At 47.6% G+C, this 24492-nt stretch overlaps 1 protein-coding gene across 3 annotated transcripts in view; it reads right to left on the bottom strand.

Moving 5' to 3' along the window:
• Nucleotides 1-418: 418 nt before the first annotated feature.
• LOC144100917 (uncharacterized) overlaps nucleotides 419-24492 on the bottom strand; it is a 348220-nt gene continuing 324146 nt past the window's right edge. For 2 of the 3 annotated variants that reach the window (XM_077633828.1, XM_077633830.1), the window contains 4 exons: nucleotides 18943-19051; nucleotides 13866-13987; nucleotides 11684-11957; nucleotides 5641-10366 (listed from right to left, as the gene is read on the bottom strand). In XM_077633828.1, coding sequence (XP_077489954.1) covers nucleotides 10124-10366; nucleotides 11684-11957; nucleotides 13866-13981 — 633 coding nt within the window. In that variant the 5' untranslated portion in view covers nucleotides 13982-13987; nucleotides 18943-19051 and the 3' untranslated portion in view covers nucleotides 5641-10123. Of the gene's footprint in view, nucleotides 10367-11683; nucleotides 11958-13865; nucleotides 13988-18942; nucleotides 19052-24492 lie in introns of all 3 variants that reach the window. The other variant, XM_077633829.1, reaches the window with a different exon arrangement.

The raw sequence follows: 24492 nt of genomic DNA, 5'->3' as shown, positions 1-24492 counted from the left end.
AAAAACAAAATAAAAAAGACAGCTCGAGCAGTGAAACACCTGCATCGCTTTCGCAGATCTGAGCAGTGCGTTTCTCGGTTTCTCTCTCTCTCTTTTTCTCCTTCCTTCTCGAACGACTTCGCGTTGTTTCTGCAGTCCTTGCGCGTAGGCTTGTGTTTCTGTAGCGGCATTCGCGGGCGGCCTCCAAACTGACAACCGCATGTTGCACGCGCAAAACGCGCAACAATTGGAACTCGTATCGCCGAGGGCCAGACGAGCAAGCTAACTCTGTTCGCGGGAAACGCTGCGGATTGCGCTTGTGCTGCGTGTGAAAGCGTACGTTTCGCGTTGCTATCGTTCGTTTAGAAGAAAATGCGTATAACGAGGCGTTTACAAGTGGAGTTAAAATTTTTTTTGGACGTGTCTACCACAGAAAATTTTGGCACAGTTAATAGGGATAAGGTTAACTTCAAACCATGCTCACTTGAAAGTTCCTCAGCTTGCAAAATGGAAGAAAAAAAAAGCATATGTGAGATCTGAGTAGCAATGTGCACCGGGTAACGGGAACTTGGCGGCCATACATAGACAAGGCTAACCGCGTCAGGTTACGTTCAATGTACGGCGGTTTAACTTATCGCTCCGCCTATTGTTACATTCTCTTTAGAAGCCAACCGCATAGGCTAATCTCAGAACAAAAGAGCATGGCAGGCACATTTTATGCCTTTGTAAAGGCGATACTGCTACAGATGAAACCGGCGGTAATCATTTATATCGATGTAAATAAAATACGACGAAAGGTTCAAGTGCGTTCACACGGCAAATCGCATGCCCGCTAAGCTGGTTGCAACGGCCTGAGACTCTCGCATTCCAGGCAAATAAAAGGAGGAGGTTTGCTTAGCTTCGATGTCAGTATCGATCCAGACGTTGCGCCATAACATTGCTTTACCATCCGGCTAGCAGCGTATGTTATTCAGAGAGCCGAAACGCGAAGTGATTGATAATGCGCGCACAGATACCGCGTTACGAGAGTAGTTCGCTGCCCAGCCCTGGGCCCGACAAAGCATCGTTGTGGAGCAAACAGACTTGCTTGAAAACACCGGCAGTTTCCTCGCGTAACGAATATTCGAGATGCCCAGACTAGCAGCAATTCTGAGAAATGCATATGAATGAGCGGTACCGTATGCATGCGCGTACAACGGACCAGAAATAACTCCGGTTGTAATACACATTCCGTGACGCAACACCAACAGCGACGAGCATCGGACACGGTTCGAGCGCAGCAAATTCTTTGTCAAGCAGAGGGAACCGGGAGACGTGGAAGGGGGACGTGAAGAAATGGATGAAAAGAGGAGAGAAGTATGTAGCGTATTTTCTGGCCCATATTCGACGGCCTACCCGGACTACAAGCGGCTTCTGGCTTGCCATTTACTAGTTATAGTCAAGGCAACGAAAAGGCGTGAAGCAGGAACAGCAAAATATGCAACACTAGTGATCAACCTGAGTCCAGGACACTGGCACTCAAGAAGTGGTGCCCAAAGTGGGGTCGTCCTTAAAAGCAACCCCACGTTCGGCGCCAATTTGTGGAGTCGGTCACAATTTGGCTACAACGAGGCGTAATATTTCTATTCGGATAACGAAAGTAGAAGCATTCGGTTGAAAGCTTATATGTAGAGAGAAAAAAAACAAGTGCAAACATAGAAAGTCAATTAAATAAGGTGAAAATTTCGACCCCGGGCATATATGTCTAGTCAAAAAAGAAGCGATGGCACTCGGCGGTGTGTCTATAAGAAAGACCCGAGTCCTGCTGTCAAAAGAATGCTACGCTCGAATCATGCCCAACAAATCACACGAGGGTCGAACATAGCTGGCACCTCTTCCATAGCCGTTGCGAACATCCGGCCAATGGGACTGAAATATCCACAACGTGACAGTGACAACAACGATGCGCCCAGTAGAGCGAGCATGCTTCCGATAACTTTACACAACGACCAGTGGCACAAGCCGGTTGGCTGCGAGCAGAATGACTCGCCTCTTGACATCAAGCACAGCGCGGATATCACTAAGCAGAAAGGGAAAGAGCGCAGGTTTGCTGAGGACGAAAGGGGGAAGCCGGAAGTGACGTCGCTAGATGCGTCCTGTGACGTAGAGGACCGCGGGGACGTAACCGAAAAAGCGACTGCAACGCCTAACTCGTGAACGGTTGCTGTCGTCGCAGCGGTGTCGACAACGCAACTGTTGGTGCAACCGACCACGTATTGTCAATCACTGTTCGGGTCAATCGCTACACTTGCAGAGCGCGCGACAAAGTTCTGCTTCTCTTCCTTGGCGCCAGTGTTCCAAAAAGAATTTTACTTCGACAGTGTCCATGACGGACAAGCGGCTAAGGGCATTCAGTTTCCAGTTCTTTCAGCGTAACTTCACAACTTCTTGACATGTGGTTATCCTTCCGGTGTCAACGCACTTTCTCTGCTGTACCGCACTGAGAAACTGAAATGAATACACCCAAATAAAAAATACGCGCTAGGTTCACGTCTTAGGAAAGGCAAGAAGGGCCTCCTGTTAGGCCAGCGAAGAAAGCTGTTTGTTGCGGGAAGTTGCCAGCATCGTGCATCTATAAAGGCAATTTCGTTGAAACGAATAAAGTGGCATACAGGACTGAGCTTTTAAAAATTCTTGAAGGTAGGCTGTACATTAAAGCGGTCATTGGTTCCTTGACACACCTGACGCAGCAGTGGACACGAAATTGTTTGAAACAAAGTTGGTAGTTTTAGCATACGCTAGCAATCCAAGCACCTCTTCTCGACACTGCGACAGTAACGACAGCTTATTTACATGACTGCGCGACTTTTACGACATTTTATGACGACATGCTTAGCTACGGGCACCGGTAACAATGGGGAGAGGGCACATCAACTACAGCCTCAACTGCAAGTACCGCAGAAACCGGGAAACGTGGCAGGGAAAGGGTCCCACTGAGGCAACGGTTTATGTCCTGCTGATTAAATGATATGCTGATTGCTACAAGATATGCTGTCGCTTGAAGAAGCGAAATGCCGACGGGGTAAAGCATTCCGTTGACCAGTACGCGAGGGGCTAACCATTAGCGAGCCACTTATGGCTCTTTTGCGCCTATCGAGTGAGCTGGAGTGGGAGACAAAGTGAGATCCTACTAGAGCGCGTTCTGCAGGGCAAAACGGGCCCCCGTACCTCATGATCGTGCAAGAAACTACGGATTTGTCGAGGCTAGGATGAAACGACAATTTCAGTATCCCGATGCTGCCCCATTACACCTACGTGTCGAACGGAGCCTAACCGCCAAAATAATCACAAAGAAGACAGAGATTGCAAAACAAAACTGTTAATTCCCCAGGGACAGCTCCGGTCACGGCAATATAAAGCCGCTGCCTGCTGCGTTCAAGCGACGAGCATGTCATCTGTACTGTGTGTGGACAAGGTGCCTTCACACCGGAGGTGTGTGTGTGTGCGCACACACGCACACAATAAGTGCCACCAGAACGGTTCATGCCTCCGACCAACCGGCATGCTAGCGGAAAGCGGTGCAGTAGCTCGCAACCCCTGCAACAGCAATGAACACGCAATGTCCGAAGAACGGTACAAGCACGACACTTACAAGCAAGGACACGCACACAGCCGCATGAGCTCGTTAAGGACATCCATTAAACATCTCCCTGATGTCCATGCAAGAAACGACATCTAAGAAACAGCGAAATGAGTAGCGAGGTTTAAACTGATAACTGGACCGGCACCAAAGGCGTCTCCGCGAATACCCACAGAGATTGAACACTGCGTCGATTGACGCGATTGCCGCGGAGACTGAGCTTGCACTTTCATTCAAGATGGAACCAAGCGAAATGATTGACACACGCCGAGGACGACATTCTGGACGCCTTAATTTTTCCAACGCTTCAGCAAAATGTACACAATCTCTGGAAACTAAAAAATGATTATCGGAATAGCTTTAAGCATTTACTGGTACCAGAGTTTGGTCCTTTGAAAGCTTTTCTCCATCACAATACTTGTCATTAAGAGTTGATGTGTCAGTTTGCCAAGTAAAAAAAAAGAACAAGAACTAGAAGCTGGTTCGCTTGGAAGTGGAGTACAAATGCGTCACGCGTTGTTAACAACATTGCTTCAAAACTGTGCCACTCAAAAACAGGAATGGCCAGCCAAAACACAATGAACAGTGGAACACGTGCGGTTATTCTAAGCTCTCTTCTAATTTTCATACGTGGCAAAGTTAATCACAGAAGCGCTCGGATTCGAGAATAAAGCTCAGCTGAGATGGAAATATCCGTGAACTTCCACGTCAGTCTTGAGAATTGCTGCCCAAACCGAACTGTTCCTCCTTGTGCGCGTCACGTCTTGCATCAAAGAACTTGCCTTTGAGATACTCTTTGCGAAGTCAACCCATGCCGATACTACTTCACCAACGATTAAGTGCCCCATCTGCATTCACTCCTTGCAAGGAACTCCGAAAAAAGGTGCACGGTAGTCTGAAACTGCATTTGGCTCAGCGTTTATAAGCGGTGGGGGGCATCAAGTCTTCTTTTGCCAGCCGACAAATAAGTCTTCGTTGATCTATCGCGCCTTGTCTTTTCTTCCGAGTTTCAAGGAAGCAATGCGGACCGAGCTCTGCTTTCTTGAGTATTCACCTGTCGTTTCCATTCTTTTTCCAACTTTCTGTTGTTATTGACTGCATGCAAGCAAACCTATTCTTCTGAGTTGAATTCGTGCCCAGGAGTTATTACCCCAGGGTTTGCAAAGCTGTCGAAAGCTTCCAATGAACAAAGCCAAGCTTCAGCCTCAGCGCACAAATTCGATACATGTACCTCTGCCGCTTTCAAGGACACGTTGTGGCCATTGAAAGTTCGCAGAGCACCGACATAGTGGACTGAAGAGGGCGAAAATGCCGGTGACTTTCGATCTTCGATGAATGCTTCTGAGAAGTATATTTTGCAAAGAGCGCTGCCGGGTGAACGATGACTGCAGGATGTCTACAGCAACCTCGCATTCTAGTTGTACCTACTCCGCGGTGCCATGTTTCCTATCTCTGCGATGACTGCCGGTAGATAGCTGGAGGGTGCACCTCTGTCCTTGGAATGCCGCCGTTGCAAAAATTTAAACACGGAGATTCCACAGACTGTTTAGAGACTATGTGGACTGTGTTAAGGAATTCTTGCAGTGCAGAACAAACGGAGAGCTCGACCGAATCGCGACACGATGACATTAAGAACGTCGCTTCCCTGTTCGTACAACTCGCTAAGCGAATTTGTGTTAACAAAGCATCGCTGTAGAAAGTTTGCGTTACACTTGCACATACTGTCGATAGTTAGACTGTTTCGGTCGCTTTGTCTCACTCGCCGTGCGAGTGGTTATTCGTCAAATAGGTAGCAAAGCTACTAACGATAGTTAGCCCCAAATTCATCCCAGAACGCGCCCATCGGGTGAGTCGTCCTTAGGTGTCCTTGGGTCTCGGTAAATGCATTTACAATTAAAAACTGAGCAATTATTTTCTCCTCGTCCTGGCTTTCCCTAAATCTGAAAACGTACTTTAGCGCTACTCTGTTCCTATGTTTTCACACACTAGCTTTTCCTGAATCAACCCACGCACCATTGCGCCGAAAAATGGAATGTTTAGAGAAAATACACACACACACAAAATAAGAACGACGCTAACGCCTATCCTTGTTGAGGGCGACCCAGTAAGCAGCATATTCCAGCCACAGTGGCTGCCGTATGATCACTCGGAAGTCACTGACCTAGCATCCAATTGAACCAATTAAGAGGAAGAAGCCGAACAGCTTCTTTCACATAAAACGCCATTCGGAAAACAGCTTGCGTTTGAAGGTTCTGCGGGAACTGTGGTAATACGTACGCGATATACAAAGTCTACTTCCGTCAGATTTTACAGGGTGTTGTTCTAAACGTCTACTGCATCCCGTAAAGTGCTTGTTCTCGCGCACTGGGTAGTACATTCGCGAGCGAATAGGTGGCGCTAGGTGACTTCGTTCTGCAAGCAAGAAGTCTTCACGACGAAAAGGATTTGTCCAGTCCTTGACGTAGATCACGGGGAGTCAATGAATTCCGCCGAAGTTACGGATAATGTTGAACGGTTTACGACGGCTACACTGAGCAAGCGACTCGTTAGCGCGAGAACACGAAAGGTATGAGGATACGCAGCAGAATATCTGGTACACGGTGGCGCGAGCTAGGTGTCAGTGCCACATGCCACCTGACGGCGGGTAACGCACACATGACGAGGCTTAGCAGGTACTCTTTTGTTTTCTTGGGCGAAAAGGGAAGTGGAACCGACGTCAGGAGAAGACGGAGGTGGACGTCGCCTATTTGCAGGAGCACGCACTACGCATTCAGCTTGAGGTGTGCGCGGCTATTTTGATGGCTGAGACGACACCTAGATGGCGCAAGACACGGCATGCGAACCGCCACAACAATTTTCTGCTCAAATTTATCTGCTGATATGCACGTCGAAAACATTAATGCGCGAATACTCCTCAGTCATTCTCCTCCAGTTAAGGCGTACACAGGAATCCAAAAGATTGTAGAAGAGTTGATATTTTCGCTTTCTTAACTATGGAGGGAGAGATAAATCTTACCCGTAGTCCACAAAAAAAAAAAGATGTAAACAGAGGGACTAGGGCTTAGTAAGCAACCTGGAATAGGGAGACCTAATTCTAATACGAAAACCAGGTCGCCGAGCAATAACGTTTAGGCGAATCTGTGCCGTGTCTCCTGCCATCCTGGCTGCGTCGGATCGGGACAAGCTCGGGAGAGCACCTACACTCAACGATAGCTGGGCGATACTGTACAAGGTTTAGTAGCTAGCATTGTCCTTCCGACGGCGCAGCGCGACACGTGCATAAGCGACGACGGTACGGACGACTGACCGGAAGCCAGATATGCAGGAAGGAAGAGGGCATCAGCAGCGGCGACGCTAAACTTGCATAGTCACAGCTTTCACACGATATACACAACAACACGCACGTTGACAGCACGCACCTAAAGACGCACGAGCACTCCACGCACAAGCGTGGCGAAGAGAGAGAAAAAAAAAAGAGGAAAAATGCTTGCGAGACCACAGGAACTAACTACACGCAGTCCTTCGCAGACGTCACTTCCGAGGACACTGCGACGGCAGGTGTTCCCCGTACGCTCCCAGGTGGCGCCGATTGTCAGTCAGCCCGTGGCTCTTCTGGCTCCCTCGCAGACAAGACTGGTGCCGAAGAAGACGGTGACGTCACCAGTGTCGCCATGACGATGTTTTGGCGTCCCCCTCCCCAAAACAAGAGAGAAATGAAAAAAAAAAATGAAAGCGACGCGCGCTGGTCATAGAGTGCGAACAACAGCTACGGCGGCAGTGAACCCGCAGTGCACATGTCTTCCAGCGTGACGTCATCAAAAGTTGTAGACGCACTGCGCTCCGCCAAAGAGCGGTCACTCCTCGCGAGTTGAGCGTTCGGACCCGACTTGAGCCAAATGACCAACCAGACGGCAGCCTTCCTGGTGATTAAAGGTACACTCTAACTCTAACGTCTCGAGTCACTGGCCTCGCGGCATTTGCCGTGAGCAAACCAACCTTTAACATCAACAGTGCAATGCTCTTTGGATACATTCCTACTGGGAACAGCTAAGTACATCCGTTCGCGTCACTGCAATCGCATGACCAAGGCTAACGAACGTTTTACTCACTCAGCAAGCTGCACTTTAAACATCTCCTACTGCTGGCACCGAAGCTCAGTGACGCTAGGTTGACGAATGACGTCACTGAAGCGCTCCTCAATAGGCCACCTTGTAATCAAAAGTCGACATCAGCAAAGAAGCCAGAGCGAGTTCGAGCAACACGTTGGCACTTTACTAAAATCTTTCTTTCTCCAACAACAATGGCCCAATAGGTGATGGTCCTCGAGTCGACCATGATACGCATCACGCGAAAGACATGTGCACTGCACGTTCCTTGTTTGTTTTTGTCGGCCTCTGGAAACACCCCCGCAAAAGGCTGACAACAGCCCGTCCACAAAAGGGCCACAGTACACTCTCCAACCAAGCTTGGCAATAAAATGGTGTCGATGGAGGCAGGAAAGCCTTCCACAACAGAGCAATCAATGTCAAAACAACTGTCAGCGTCCCTGGTAGTCGGGAGGGACTGAGAATCCAGAAAAGAAATAAAAAAGGAATAAAATAGAGAAAGAGTGAAAAACACAGCTCTAGTTCCTGATGCTACATCGCTACCTTAGTGCATCAGGGTTCTTATAGAGCTCCTCGCTGGCACAACGACAAAATGAGCTAACTGTACAAGACTTCTCGTGTTGAGTAGAAAAATAAAATCTTCCCTCATTCCCCGAAGGTCACGATGGGCGACCGAGCACAAAGAAAAACAGCTTTCGCCCAGTTCATCCACACTGGTCTTCCTGCGATGGTGAGTGGGTTTAAGGCGCGCCTTAGACAAAAGACGTTGCCAACAACTGCTGCGCACTTCGTCGATGTTTTGCTGATGGCCCGAACGTCCACAAGCCCACGAACCAGCCAGGGACTTCTACGGCTACTTTTGGACCCAAGCTCCAGAAATTGTGCAAACGATTCGTGTGATTGTTCAGGCAGCTTTGCGAAAAACTTGAACAACGAAAGAAGAAAGAAAAGCAAGAGGGTACCACTCAGGGTAAGGACTGCGATGAGAAAAAAACAGGGATCGTCCGCTACTTTCACCGTGCTTATCACCGCTAAGTATGTTAGTTGGCACCCCACACCGACAGCTCAGCGACGATGTGTGGCTGAAAAATGTGAAAGTATACTACCAACGAAATTAAGACAGAGGGTACCGGTTCTGTACAAACTAGCGTGCCATGTTGTACATATCTGCTTGTTCAATGCATTCGATCTTGTCGTTACTTCAGTCCAGTGAGCTTCAACTCACCGGATACATTCGTTGGCGTATAGGAACAACCTCGGACTGAATGCAGCCTAGTGCGGACGTCATACCTTAAAAGCTGCTTTCACTCAACGTAATGAAAGACCATATACACCCTGCCAAACTTGCTGGGTGCTCAAGAATGACTGCTCGTTGGAAGTATGAAAATCTGACATTTAAGAAAAAATATAAAACAATTTTGCCTGTTGCAAATTCTTGGAGTAAGAATCGAAATGGTTTTTCCCTAGCTCAAGTTCTATGTTTCATGCTAGTTAGGCCCGTGATATAATCATTCAAAACATTTTCCACAGTACTCAGCAGCACAGCGAGTCCACAAAGCAATAATAAATACACCTATGCCGCACCGAGAGCGCGGAACCACATTCACCAAGCACCGGCATTTGTTGTGAAAATGGATTGGTGCCCCGTAGACAGCAGCCTCGAGTTTAGTGCACCATTTGGTCAACGAGACCAGCCGACAAAAAAAAAAAAAGAAACTAAAAGACTGCAGACACCATCATACCAACGCAAGCACTACACCATACAGTCAGAGCGCAAAGTTCGTGGCTTTACAACGGGCGCAGGAAAGTTCATTCAGTAGCACGTTGATAAATAACGAATATTCTTTCCGGAAAGTTTTTACGCGAAACTTGCACGGGGAACTACAGTAACACAGTCCTGCTCATAAACGCATCACGACAAGAACTCGTGGAACTCGCCCAACATCGATTTGGCTCATTCCAAGCAGCGGAAACAAACCGCCGCTTTCGGGGGAAAAAAAGAAAAACAAATGCGGGTTCAACACTCTCACGCATACCTTAAGCGGCTCAGAGCTGTGAGCGACAGTCCGGATGGCTCCCGAAGTCGAGACACACCGCCTGTATTCATCAGTTGCTCAAATCGAATGAGTGGGGTGTTTCCAGAGTTTGCCGCCCAATGAAACGAGATGGCGTCGCGATCGCCTCGTGCGCACACTGCCCTCTACCGACGACAGCTGCTGCCGCACGGCGGCGGAATGATGCATAGCGAGTTTTGCCTACTAGAAGAGTGACACTGTCGAGCCGCCGTTGGCCGAAACCAGCCTCTTTTGCGTCTCCGGTTGGGTGGGCCGACGGTGGCGTCACGCAACGCGACTGGCTCGGCTTGGCTTAGCGGCGGAGTCTCAGCTTTGATGACTTGGTGGCGCGCGGCGGAGGCGCTTCAGGGGGCGCCTCCGTCGCTGACCGATAGGTCGTCCTCCTTGAGGTCGTCTTCGTCGAGGTCGTCTTCGTCTTCGTCGTGCAGCGGCAGCTCGGCGGGGCAGAACTGGTACGGCTTGGGGTCGCCGCGGATGTCGCAGATGACGTTTGTGAGCGCCATGATGTAGTTCTTGGCCAGTGTGAGTGTCTCGATTTTGGACAGCTTGCGCTCCATGGCCACGTGCGGAATCACCTCGCGCAATGCCTGCAGAGGACGAAGGAACAGCAACGTAAAAAATGAGTTAGTGTTTGTTTTGCACTACGTTAAACGTGTACTGACACCAACCTTTGACGCTTAATTTTCGTGCCTAAAATAATGCTCTTTTTCACCGATGAAAAGCTGCACACAGCCTGTTTCTTTATATATACATTGCCTGTATCGGCGTGCCAGCAGCCGCCTCGTTGACGAACCAGGAACACAGCGAGAACCTTCGCGTTTCTGTAATGCACTTTCCGCCGCCTACCCCAGTCTCCACTGTGGATGATATGCGTGGTTAATCACCTTGGGGCCCGTCTCTTCAAGTGCAAGCCAACTACTTTCAGCTGCCATTTTCTAACCAGCTGAGGTTTCCATCTTCCCCCAAAGAATGGCAATGTGACGTTACATGCCAATCAGAGATGGAGGTTTTGAAGAATACTATTTCCTACAAGCTTCGTGCTGCCCTGAGGCACATTTAGCAAATTTTTGCGTCCCGTTCTGGGTGCAGTTGCTAAATTTGTACGCCCTTGAATCCCTGAAACTCTCCTGTGATGTTAAGCTGCTATCCGTCACACTATGCAAACCACAATAAACCACTATACTTAAATTGTAGCAGGTTTAACACCTGATGAAATCTAAACTATATAAGGCATGAATGCTACATGTAAGGCAGGCGTATGAAAGCGAAAGAACTCAAGCGTGTTCATAACGGGGAGTGCACGATGCATGGTCATGTCACAGCCTATAACATGAACCAGTGACGACGCAGATGACAAGCATTCAGACTTACGCCTTCTGCAACCGTTACCGCAGCAGACATCCCTGTGACATTCATAGCCTTTAACTGCTTTATAACAATTTATAGTCGAACGAGTCAGTTAACATTCATAATTAGTATAAAGGAATGACAGACTATGAGAATAAATACAAGGGGCAAGTGCTAAACTCCAGACTCAGGCTTTCTCTCAGAACAGAAGAATATTACAAAAATTAGGCATATAAGCTGCTACATACGGAATCATTAACACCGCAGTCAGTGCAGAAGACGGTAGTTGCCCTAATGAACAAAAATAAAATATTCAGTCCAAGCTATCTAGAGCAGAAAACAAATATGCTGTGGATGAAGAGTTACACCCGACCGTAGCCTTCCGTTTCTTTTTAGCGCATTTCCGAACAGCATATCACACCAACTCGCCTATAAGTACGTGCTAAACCTTCCTTCACGGCGCGGTTGAGGTGTCCACCCAGAGAGGCAGCCACTGCGCCGTTCCTTTCTTGGAAACCTCCTCTCACGAACCAGCTTTGCACCAGTCTGCCACGCACCTGGAAAGCGTCGTTGAGCGAATGCATGCGCATGCGCTCTCGCTCGTTGCTCTCGAGACGCCGCAAGTTGCGCTCCCTGGCCGAAAGTGCGCTGCGCCGCCGCCGCCCTCCTGTGGGGGCAGCGCCGGCGGCGCTCGGGGGCGGTCGGCGCCTAGCGCCATCTGTCGTGGGCGGAGGCGGCGGCGAGTCGCTCGTCCCGCCCGCCTGGCCTCCGGACGAGGACGAGTCGGAGCGTGCGCCGTCTGAGATGTCCTGCGCCAGGTTGCTGGACGACCTGCGATGGGGCACGCGTTGTCATCTCAGAGTGCACACGGGATGATATTCTGAGCAATATCCGCACGGCCAGTGCGAATGCGCGCTATTTGTGGGGCTACCGTGACACCTGCAATTGTTCATGCCCCACTACTCAGCTTAACACTCTGGCAGTAGTCATTAGAGCGACAAGGAATGGCCATATTCAATTTTGCACTGCCGTGTCTGCCTGGATGGTGTCCTACAGAGCGCGCACTACGTAATATGTGCAGACTACACATAAAAAAATAGAAGCTCTGAACGCGAGACAATCTGCTCGCTGTTCGTTGAAAGAATAACATCAGAAAAGAAATGATTCCACGCCATCACTTTGGTTCAGTTTCTCCGATTCCAAATAACAAACTCACAGTTGCAAATAAAGAATAATTGATTAATCATCGGTCGCTAAATTCATTACATCTCTCTATTACGCATTCCTAACCCCGCACCCTATTCCTGTGAGGCTGGTCTGACCAACGCGGCTCGTGAAAAACAGCAAGCGCTTATCTCGAGAGCTGGGCTGGTCGCCAACGCCACTGGGGTCCTGGACTAAGGATTTCACCCGGCACTTCCAAGGCAGCACTTCTCGGTACTTTTCAAATTAAGTTGTTTCCTCCATCTCCTCATCCTCACATAAATAAATAAATACGTACTTTGTGATCAACCTCTTCAGATAGGAGAAAAACACTACTGATAAGCAGGTAACCATCGTTACATGCTGCAGTTACGGGATCGGCCGTCTGAAGCCACTTTTTAAAAGCATGCAATAATTTTAAGCCAAGAAATTATCCAAGTCGAGGGGATATGATCAGAAGCTTTGTACATACCTTGAGCACTAACTGCACTGCCGCATCTCTGGGATCGGCTGAATGTTAACTGGAGACAACAGCACACGATACGCAGTACACGTCACTGAAAATTTTCTGCCCTTACAACAGATTTTCTGTAGTATTTTTGACCAAGAACTTGTAACAACAGAAATTTTTCAACAAAATTTTCTGTAGTATCACGCTGTACCTTGTCGTAAAAACAGAACTATAGGAAAATACTATAATACTAGAGAAAAACTTGTAGTCACGAGGGAACGACAAAACGCAATTCGTCGTATTTAGGGCACGATTCTGACGTTTGTTTTCTTCGACTAGGGCTCAACCGCACCGAAAGAGAACGTGGCGAAGAAGATGACTAACCGAGGAATAACAACAGCCTTAGCGTTGAGACTTGAAGATAACAAAACCGCCAGTTCACGCAGGCTAATATAGTTCGCAAGTGACCAGGTATAGAGCAATTCAAGATTACGTGCATAAGTGAGAGCTTTTCACTGCGTCGCACAACATCACATGGCACCGCGACGTCGTATTCAGAAAGTAAAAAAAAAAATTCTGAGGGAACTTAAGTCCGCTTACGTGCAGCAATGTGAAAGCATGGAACGTTGTAGAACGCGGGTTTTTTTTTTTTTCAGCGCATCTGTGGGCATTGCATTTTTCTGTTGTTTTTTATTTGTATTTTTGTTCAATTTTTGGTTTATTGATTATTTCATTTTTGTTTTTCGTCTTTTTTCTCGTGTATTATTTTTAACTTTTTTAGTTTTTACTTTTTGTTTAGTCTATTATGTTTATTTTTTTAACTTTTTATTTTCAATTATTTTTAGGAATTACGAATCAACGACTAATTAACTAATTGCCAATAACCGATAAGTTGGTAATCGCTAAGAGTATATGGGTTATAGCAATTATGCCATTGATGACGTCATAGTGTGACATATTTCGCGGACGGACGGACGACGATGAGCCATTGAAGTCTTTCGCCTCAAAATTGAGCCGAACAACAAGGTCACCTCGGCAGTATAGAGACTGTGCACGGGGTGCAGCGATGACTTGGTAGGTTATACCTGGAGTCTGGCCTGGGCCTTTTCCTGTCGGGCTGGCGCGCCTCGTCAGGCCAGTCCTCGGCGCCCAGCGGGTCCTCTTCGTGAGCCGCCGTGTCTTCGCCCCGAGACCTCACCATGTCCTCCTGCGACAGCACCAGCGGCCGAGTTTACTCAGAACCGTTTCGTTAAGTACGCGGATAATTGGTTTTTGGGGAAAGGAAATGGCGCAGTATGTCTCATATATCGTTGGACACCTGAACCGCGCCGTAAGGGAAGGGATAAAGGAGGGAGTGAAAGAAGAAAGGAAGAAAGGGGTGCCGTAGTGGAGGGCTCCGGAATAATTTCGACCACCTGGGGATGTTTAACGTGCACTGACATCGCACAGCACACAGGCGCCGTTAGGGTTTCGCTGTTGTTACGGTCTCACGCCGGTGCCTTTCACTTCGCTGACTAGGTTCTAGCGCTGGCCACTTTAGGCCGAAAGTTCACCGGGCTTAGAAAGCAGTGCAGTTCTGGTCCCAAAAGAACACAGGGAACGACGAGGGACAAAGCCTTAAGACACGCCGGTTACATCGACCTCAGGACCGTTCTTTTCCACGCTAACTTCGCACTTTACACAAGCCATGTTCTGTCTTGAAATTTACTCTCGCTCGTAGAATTTCTCTCTCTCTCTCTATCGTGCTGCCTAACATATTACCACGCTCTGTACGCTCGAGCGCGGCTTTTGGAAGGAAAACATCTCAGTTGTTTCAATTTCCGTGAGCGGAATTTTGTCCCTGACCAGATGCCGCAAGCGATCCATTGAGTGCATTCGTTCAGCTAATCCGCCAGCTCACCATTTCCAACCCTCGAAGGATTGCAATTGGTGCCTCATAAACGGGCTGGAAAGATGCGGTTCGGCCGCCACCACTGCTGTGACCCTAGTCTCGTGATAATGACGTCAATTCCAGTGAACGACGGCTTCCCCGCAATACAAGCGTTAAACAGCTGACGGGAAAAATGTGTCACGCAGTGAGCGCTTTAGACACGCACCGAGAGCAAATTATTACAATTCTTCCAGGAACGGTCGCTGCAGGAGAAATAACACAAAGTAAATTTATAAATAATATATAATGAAATTATGACTTCTGGCCTATAGCTTATATAAATAAATTGGACCTGCGCCGTTAATAATAATAATAACTGGTTTTCGGGGAAAAGGAACTGGCGCAGTATCTGTCTCACATATCGTTGGACACCTGAACCGCGCCGTAAGGGAAGGGATAAAGGAGGGAATGAAATAATAATAATAATTGGTTTTTGGGGAAAGGAAATGGCACAGTATCTGTCTCATATATCGTTGGACACCTGAACCGCGCCGTAAGGGGAGGGATAAGGGAGGGAGTGAAAGAAGAAAGGAAGAAGGAGGTGCCGTAGTGGAGGGCTCCGGAATAATTTCGACCACCTGGGAATCTTTAACGTGCACTGACATCGCACAGCACACGGGCGCCTTAGCGTTTTGCCTCCATAAAACGCAGGCGCCGCGGTCGGGTTCGAACCCGGAAACCACCTGTGCCGTTCCCGTTTCTAGTTGATCCACTCGGCCTCTCCCTACCATCTGCTAGCTGCCCCAGTTAGCTTAGTTGATACAGCGACTGCCCCGGACAGGCGGTGTTACCGAGTTTGATCTCCGGACCATGACGAATTTTTCAATTCATCAACCCCGTAGTTTCTGTGGAAGATGCATAACTTCTCTTTGTAACATTATGGCTGCACCCGGGTGGACGCCAATGAGTAATTACTCCCTTGCTACAAATCGACTCCACCTCAGAGAATTCCCCTAAATACACTGCATTACAGCGATAGGTGCCGCATCGAATCCTAGTCGCTGCACTCTGAGAAAATACCCCCTACAAGTCCAACAGGCCCTCCTGGTCCTAATGACCGCACAGGGCCAAAGCCTCGAGAGATTCTAATTTATGGCCCACGTGAGTAACATTCCCACTGGCCGGCAAGGAGAAGGCGGTTGTTTTCTGTCACGACATACTACGCCAACAGCGAAGCCATTTGCCTGGGACAAGGTCACATGTAAAGATGTAGCTGGAAAGAAAAAGATGCCGACGGTAGAAAATTACTTGTGGCACTTAAGACTACTCACTCGCTTTGAATGCAAAAGCATTGGTTTTTATTTTTATTTTTATTCATTTTAACATTTTTTCCTCCTTCTAATGGCACACCTACTCGTTAGCATACAATCATAAGGCAACGCATGTACTAGGTTCACGTTTGTTCGCTATGAAGCAAAGCGGTTTTGTGTCCTATGGGTTGCGAGCTCTTCGCAGTCTGAAAATCCTGGGTTCCATTCCTCGCACCCTTGGAAGAAATGTTATATTTTTTTGGTACCACGGTGATGTAATCCGGAATTTTTCGCGACCACTTTTGCGGCCAACGACGACGACATCGGTCTTCGGTGCCGATGTGCCATATAATGCTTTCGCATTAACAAGTTCGCGACCATTGGCGACACTGACGACATGTAATGGCTGCCGCTGACAGACGGAAATCGCGAGATTGCCTGCTCTATACTTTTGCTAACCGTGCTAGTAGGCACTTTCTTATCGCCTCTTAGCAGCCTGGCACTTTTATGCGGAACAAATAAGAGAGTATTGTTGTGGCAACAATGATCTTTTCAGATCGTTGTGTCATTGCACCAGAACAACCGACGTTCCGACAAGTCGAAACACACACAGCATTCCCGCAAAATGAAGATCACCGCAGTCAGAACTACAAGCCTAGTGAAAACTGTAATAGGAGAGCTATAGCCTAGTCTCTTATCGGCAACTGATAGGCAATAAGTATAACAGGAGATTCTTTGAACAAAATATGTCCTGTAGGCTATTAGGTTCACTGAGGCTAATAGGCAAAATCTGCAGGGCTATCGCAGTCACATAAGACTCCATTTGAGGCATGCGGACATTACCGTCATTTGGGAACACAGCGACGTTATTAGGACATGCCGAGCTTGAAATCTCTACACTTACCTCATATAAATAGGCAGCCATCACTAAGCTATTTGTACCCCTCTGAACAGCGTAACCACATATACACTGGTGGCGAGTTGCTGATAAAGGAAGCTAACCAAGCAAATATTACTACGTGCTAGACATTCATTACGCGCCTTGTAGAACTGAAAAGGTTTGTCTGTGATGTTCTGTTAGTTGAAGACAGCAGTAACTGCTGACGTAAGAGAACTTAGTGCTGTTGCTATCTCAGATTGTTTATGCTGCTCCCTCTTATACTCATTCAAACCCATATTAAACTAATAGGGGACTTAAACAGTAATTAGAGGAATGGATAAGATGAAACGCATATTTGTATTAGAATTTTCGCCACGGAAAAATATGACTCGACACATTTATATATGACACATTTATATATGAAAATATCCGCCGCGGTGGCTCAGTGGTTATGGCGTTCGGCTGCTCACCCGAAAGACGCGGGTTCGATCCCGGCCGCGGGGGTCACATTTCGATGGATGCCAAATGCTAGAGGCCCGTGTACTGAGCAATGTCAGTGCACGTTAAAGAACCCCAGGTGTTCGAAACTTCCGGAGCCCTTCACTGCGTCGTCCCTCATAGCCTGAGTTGTTCTGGGACGTTAAACACGCCCGAACCCATAAATCAAAACTATGTATGAAAATGGGGCGCATTTCAGAGCTTGTCGATTCGAAGCATTATGCCGTGATTGAGCCTCCTACGCAAGGACGTGTCCAGTACTTGGGCGACAGCCCCGAGTTGGGAGATAACCTGGTGCCCCGGCGACTAGGACTAATCAAAATGGCCGCGTCCGACAGTGGGGGGAGTAAGAGTAGGTCGAACGGCGCCGGTCAGCGGTAGGGCTGTTTACCTTCGCGCCGCCGACATCGAGCAGGAGAGGCGCGCGCACGAGAGAGGGGCCTCTTTTTCGCGGGCCGAGCAGTTCTCGGCGCGTGGTTAGCGCTTCGCAAACACTGGGCACCGCCGCTACGCCGCCGGATAGCGCGTGATGGATGAAGTTGTGGCGACTCGAGCGTCATCTGTTGCCGCTGCTGCGTACTTCGCCCGCTGCTCTGTTGGGAAGCGATCGATGCGCGAAAGGGGGCGAAGGAGAGAGGCGTAATCGAAAGCGGGTCGAGCGCCTCTTCGTATTTTTTTCACCGACAATGACGGTATAAATTGGAAGACGACAAGCTCCGTCCCAGGGAGGAGTTCTTAGCGGGGCGCACCAGAGCTTTCTTTCGCTGAAAGGGCCGTATAAACAGAGGCTGCTCTCGGAGTGCGACTCCACCTGTAGAAGGCTGCTTGTGTGCGCGCGAAGGAATGGTTGCACGGCACGCTGTCTCTGCGACGTTCCAAGCACCGTAGCCCATAACTTCGCCGAGGAGGTTTGCTTCGCATTTATTTGCAGCAACACCGGTATGGGAGAGTTCCTTTGGGTGTAAACGACGTCGTCATCTCGAGCGGATTTAATAGCGCGGAAGAATGGGCTATGGCTATGGATGCAGACGGAGCTTCACTGCAGACGAATCGACTCCCAATATGCTACTACTATTGCTACTAGCAAAAACCATTACTACAACTTCCAATACTAACAACTATTATTACGGCTACTACAACTTCTACTACTGTTCCTACTATTAATAATATTGGTACCAAATATTACTACTACAACTAACTAGCAGTACTGCAAGAAAGTCAGCTATCGTTAGAAGTGAGGGAAGAAGGGATGTATAGCTTTTGCTGTCTCTTCTTCGCCGCGAGGTATGATTAAAAATCTGGGAGTTTTGCTTTTTCAGCAGCGTGTGGTAGAAGCTGCATTCAATTCTAAACAAGGCATAAACTATATTATATACATAGTCGGCAACCCATCCACTACCGCAGTAAGTGATTTCGGTAAAAGATCGTTCCGCGAAGGAAACGAGACGGAACAGAAAGAAGTCGAGAGTTGGACGAAAACTCGTCTGGTCGGGGACAATCATAATAAAACATTAAAAAGGGGGACGCCAACCAAAAGTAAAAACAAAAAGAACATGAAAAACGAAAAAAACATAAGAAGGAGCAACGATGCCGTGGCGGCTTACCTAGCAATGGGTGGTGACGTCACGTGGCCATATCACGCAGGGGCGTCGTGCAGGGCCTGAGACGGCCGAAAGTCGGCGCTGGGTGGCGCTGGCTGCTCGGTCTGTGCGCCTGCGCATAACACATGAGAGAGAGAGAGAGAGAAGACGATTAATATCAATCGAATGACGCTGCTGCCCATAGAAGCTGCCCCATTGGGAATAATTAGAACGTCATGTGTACAAATAATCTACTGCCGCCTTCTGCTCCATAAATATAAGGCAGAGCTTATATCCTGTTTCCAACTACAGAAAGCAGACCGATAGTTACAGAGAGTTAAATTTTCGAGAGCGCGGAGGTTTCCCCAGCCTGAAGGCAGGCACACTCGTAGGACGAGGAGACAAGAATTACAATCACAAACAGAATTAATCTGTGAGCCTAAAGCAGGAGACAGGCTTAAAACAAAAAATCAAGAAGTTTGCCTAAATAAATCGCTCTACAATGCTACAAGTTCGTGGTATCTGCTAAAGACCGGCACAAACAACTAGCTGATCACCGCAACAGGCATATCTATAGGCGGTAGTCAAGAGTTCGTCAATTATACCAATTACGACACAGTCAAATCCCGAGTATATACAGTTGCCAGTTTCTGGAGCTCAGCAGATCGTAGCGCAACCTTTGAGCGGAGTTATTGACTATACACGTGGTGCAAGCGCGTTTTATTTTGTGTGCTCTGAGCAGTTATTACTGCTACAAGAGGAGTTACAGGCAACTAATCCCCAGTTCTGAGTCAAGAACACTGGCAGCTTTCGATACATGGGCCCAATCTGAACTTTCGACGCTGGTGATGATCAAAGAGACCTGGGTACAGTCCGATTTGCGTAAACAGCCGACCGAAATCCGGGCAGTTGACGTCCTATATAATATAACCGCCCTGAATTCACATTCTCGCGAGTTGATGCATTGGCGTTGACGTTTCAACACGAAGATTAGCTCTTTGACGCCGTTGCCGACACGCCATATTTCTTTCGAGGAATATTTTCAGCAAAATCAGCGCAGTCTATGCTTAAAAAGGAACGCGCTTTGAACTCGCGTAAGTTTATATGCCCATATTTTGACTTTTTCTTTGTTTTTATTTTTTTCTGCTGCGGCTGATTTCCGGCCGCGCTGCTCATTGCTTGTGTCCAAAGACCTTCATCAAAACGCTCGGGGCAGTGCCTCTCATTAATTAGAAGCGCCCTAGAATAGCTATTGGAGAGTGACCCTATATATTCCCTCTCGGCGTTTCAGGAAATGAGCGCAGTCCTCAATGGTTTGACGTTATTATTTTTCTTCGGTCATTTCACATAAGTTTCTTTGCCAAGTCTGAAAGCGAACATCACTCTTCGCACAGAGAACGGCTGAGCAATTACTTTGATAGCTGTACGACTCCTTTTCACGTATGGCTCACCACAGACCGTTTTGTTTAGCGTGGCTGTCAGTTCGCTGCTAGTTTTAAATTATTTGCCAGTGGATGCCTTTTTAGACTGACAAATGAGACTGCCGCTGAGACTCCTTTCATTAACGGACTTTCGAAAAGCAAAGGAAGCGAGGCATAACGGAATACGTATAGAGACTGAGGGAGTAACGACAGCACTAAACGTTGTTGTTGGTACTAATATCATTATTAGTTGCCTGAAGCAGTTCGCTGGCTGCACTTCTGTTCATCTCTGCACTGTTATGCATATGTATGCATTGCGTTTACACTGTACTTCCAGTATCCATTTTGTTTTTCTATCCTTTGGCTTCATCCTAAAGTGCGCCAGCATAAAGGCTCCAGACACTTGAAAACGCGTTGATTGATTGATTGATTGATTGATTGATTGATTGATTGATTGATTGATTGATTGATTGACTGACTGACTGACTGACTGACTGACTGACTGACTGACTGACTGACTGACTGACTGACTGACTGACTGACTGACTGACTGACTGACTGACTGACTGACTGACTGACTGACTGACTGACTGACTGACTGACTGACTGACTGACTGACTGAGGGGCGCTGTACATAAAAGTATTATTGACCGATGAAATGGGCAAAGCATACCGAGAGAACAACGCATCGAAAAAGGCCTTTCTAATGGCTGCCTATAGAACATATGGCACGAAGCGCAAACGGAGGCAACCAGACACATTAATGATTGCAATACTGAGCAGTAGACCAAAGTCTATCTGCCGGAAAAAAGATGCAGATTGAAGAAAGTCGACAATCCAAATAACAAGAGAAAGATGGAAACTCAAATCGAGCAGCAAGCTAGTTAAAACCAGCAATTCCGCATGCGTAAAACAGCTGCTGCAGATGGTAGTATTTCGGTTAATGTGAGAAACAGCGTCTAATGTCAAAACGTAGCTTAACAGTTAGCTAAAGCGTTTATGATGATGGTTAAGAGACGGGTTAGCACCTTTTCACGGCTGTCAGCTTTCCTTTGAACCGTTCTAAGGTTGCTATACAAATAATGTCTTTGGGAAGGCCGCTCAAGTCTTTCGCAATTAGGATAATGAATGAGTATCCGAACTTGTCAGTCCTCGGTCGAAGGTGTGGAACTTGCAGGGTATTATCACTCCGATAAGAGATATGTTATCGCTGCGTCAAGTGCTGGCTGATAATCTAGAAAAGTATCTGTGAAACACTGTGATCTGATAACTTTACGGTGACGAACAAGTAGCAGCAAATAGGCTCGCTTCTTCTATTCTGTGACACTTGTGAAGGATGAATGACTTGAGCAGACGAACCTAACTGCACGGTTTTGCATGGCTTTAAAAATTTCAGAAAGTAATTGAGCAGCGCGTACTAAATGTCTCCTATAGATGTCAACTCTGAACGGATGAGAATTGAGCACTCAAGTTGCCTAAGTTGCGTGAGTGCGATTTTTAATGTGCGCTCTCAAAACGGAAGGGAATTGCTCGCATCGGAACTAACATTTTATTCGTATCCGTGATTTAAGCTACCTTTTTCCTCTGTCTGTACAAATTTCTGAAACCTAAAGCTCTCTACGGCTAAAAGCGCCGCGCCTGAAAATTCTGAACTGCCCGATTCTATAAATCAAACTGAACAACAACAACGATGACGACAACAACGATGACGACAACAACAACAACAACAAGAGAGAGAGCTCCGGCGCGTCCGCGCTGACATCCCTCTTTATGGCATCGTTTTCCGCTCCGCCTTTCCTGACAAAAAGAGAACTCACAGCTGCGCTTGCCACCTCTTTTTTTTTATTTCCATTTTTATGAGAGCTCGTCTGGCGCTGCAAATAGGTAAAAACCGACGGCAGACAGACATTTTCACGCGTGAATCCTCACGGCTATTCAACACCTGCGGCCTTGGTGGCACGCTGACGTAATCGACCTCGCCATCATCTCTTTTTTTGCCGTTCTTCCGTGCTGTAGTCGTCCCATTATTCAGACTTCTAACGTTTCCTCTCCCACGAGTGAAGAGACTCTGTGAGCAATTATGCAAATTTTCCTCAACGCGAAAGTTCGTTCGACGCTAGTTTCGACGCTCGATTTTGAAGCTGGGAATGAAAATAAGAAGACAAACTGCTCGTGGCCATTTATTCACCTTACATCCTTACAAAAGGAGAGAAGAAAGAGGAGAAAAAGAAGATAGGAAAGAAAGGAATAAAATATGAAAGCCTTAAGTTTAACATCCCATGTTACACTATGTTATGTTGGGTTTAACAACCCATGTTATTTTATGCTGTTTTGCGTTTAACCGCCCATGCTACGTTATGCTATGTTGGGCTTAACATCCCATTCTATGTTATGCTATGTTGGGCTTAACATCTCATGTTGAGTCGTAGCTGCGCAGCGGATATGACAGACGTCATAGTGGAGGGCTACAGGCTAATTGAGACCACCAGTGGTTCTTCAATGTGCACAGACGTCACACAGCACACGAGCGCCTTTTCCATTTCGACCTAATCGAAATGCGGCTGCCGTAGGCAGGATTCGATCCCAGAACCTTGGGCACAGCAGCCGCACGTCATAAGCACTAAGCTACAGTTCTGGGTACGAAGGCCAAAAGAAAGAAAAATCATAAGGCAGAAAATAAAGACAAAAAACGAAGAAACTAAGAAGTAAATAATGAAAAAAAGGAAACAAAACAGAGTCATAGGACATCAAGTGAGAAATAAAGAAACGAAAAGAGAAAAAAAGAGGTAGGCAGAAAGGAAGCGAACGAAGAAACGAAGCAAAAAAAAAGACAAGAAAGATAGGGTCACGGGGAAACAAGTAAGGAGGGCGGCGCTGTCTCCGCGTTCTTCGAGCGACGCTGGAGCACCCGGTGAGACCCCGCCTCTCGAACCCAGCACCTCCACGCGCCCGAAGCAACAGCGGCGGCAAGGCTCACGCGCACGCCCGCGTTGCCGGCGTCTTAGCGCGTCGAGCCCTTTTTCTTCACCATTAATCTTTGGAGAAGAAGCCCCGGCGCGCGAAAGACGCGTATCAATTTCCGATACAGCAACGCCGCCGCCGCCTCGGTTGAAGGCGGCGTGCGCGCGTACCCGAGGCTTCAAAGGGAAGATCCGCGTCGCGCCTTTCTTTCGCCGCCACTATTTTGCTTTCGCTCTCTTTTGCTGCCTCCTTTCTTTAGTATTTGCATTTCATCCTTTTAAATTATACATGCATTCTAGGGGTTGCACACTAAGTTTTTACCCACTGTTTAAGTTCGCCGTTCGCGTCAACACTCCTGTGCTCTCGCTGCAGAGCTATTTTGGGTAACAATAACAACCACTAAGGGTCTTCAAGAGCTGTGGAAAGGAAAATGATAAAGGTAACGTCAAGAGGCAGCAAAAGGGCAGACTGTTTTAAAGAGAAAATGCGAGTTAATGATACTGTAGCTAATGTCGTTCAAGAAGAAGAAACCCTCGTGAATCGTTCCGTATCGCGAGTTCATCATTTCCATATACCTCATACAGAGTCCATATGGTTGTACATACGAAACCCGTATCGATTATATGGACAGCGGGTATTGCAACATATGAACTCCATTTGATGTTTTTCACGCCATCAAAATCATGTGAGGACTATACGGAAAGCAATGTAAACCATACAGAGAACATCAGGAGAATATCAGAATCAGAATATCATATCTTTTTAAAACGTGTACAGGTTTCAGTGGGTCACAAAAAAGGATTATGGCACATTTGGTTTGGTTTTATGGGATTTAACGTCCCAAAGCGACTCAGGCTGTGAGGGACGTCGTCGTAGGGGAGGGCTCTAGATATTTTCGACTAGGATTCTTAAAGCGCACTGATATCGGAGAGTACACGGGCGTCTAGCATTTCGCCGCCGTCAAAATGCGACCTCCGCGGGCGAGATCGAACCCAACACTTTCGCGTACTGGGCAATGTCAGTGCATGTTAAAGAACTTCAAGCGGTCGAAATTATCCGAAGCCGTCCACTACGGGCTCACAGCCTGAGTCGTTTTGGCACGTTAAAACCTAGAATACCAAACAAAATGTGCCATTATCCTATTTGCTGAGGCATTGGAACCTGTAAACATTTTTCAGTACGGTATGGACTC

Source organism: Amblyomma americanum, chromosome 8, assembly GCF_052857255.1.
Source record: "Amblyomma americanum isolate KBUSLIRL-KWMA chromosome 8, ASM5285725v1, whole genome shotgun sequence".
Taxonomy (NCBI): domain Eukaryota; kingdom Metazoa; phylum Arthropoda; class Arachnida; order Ixodida; family Ixodidae; genus Amblyomma; species Amblyomma americanum.
This window is presented reverse-complemented; position numbering and strand designations above follow the sequence as displayed.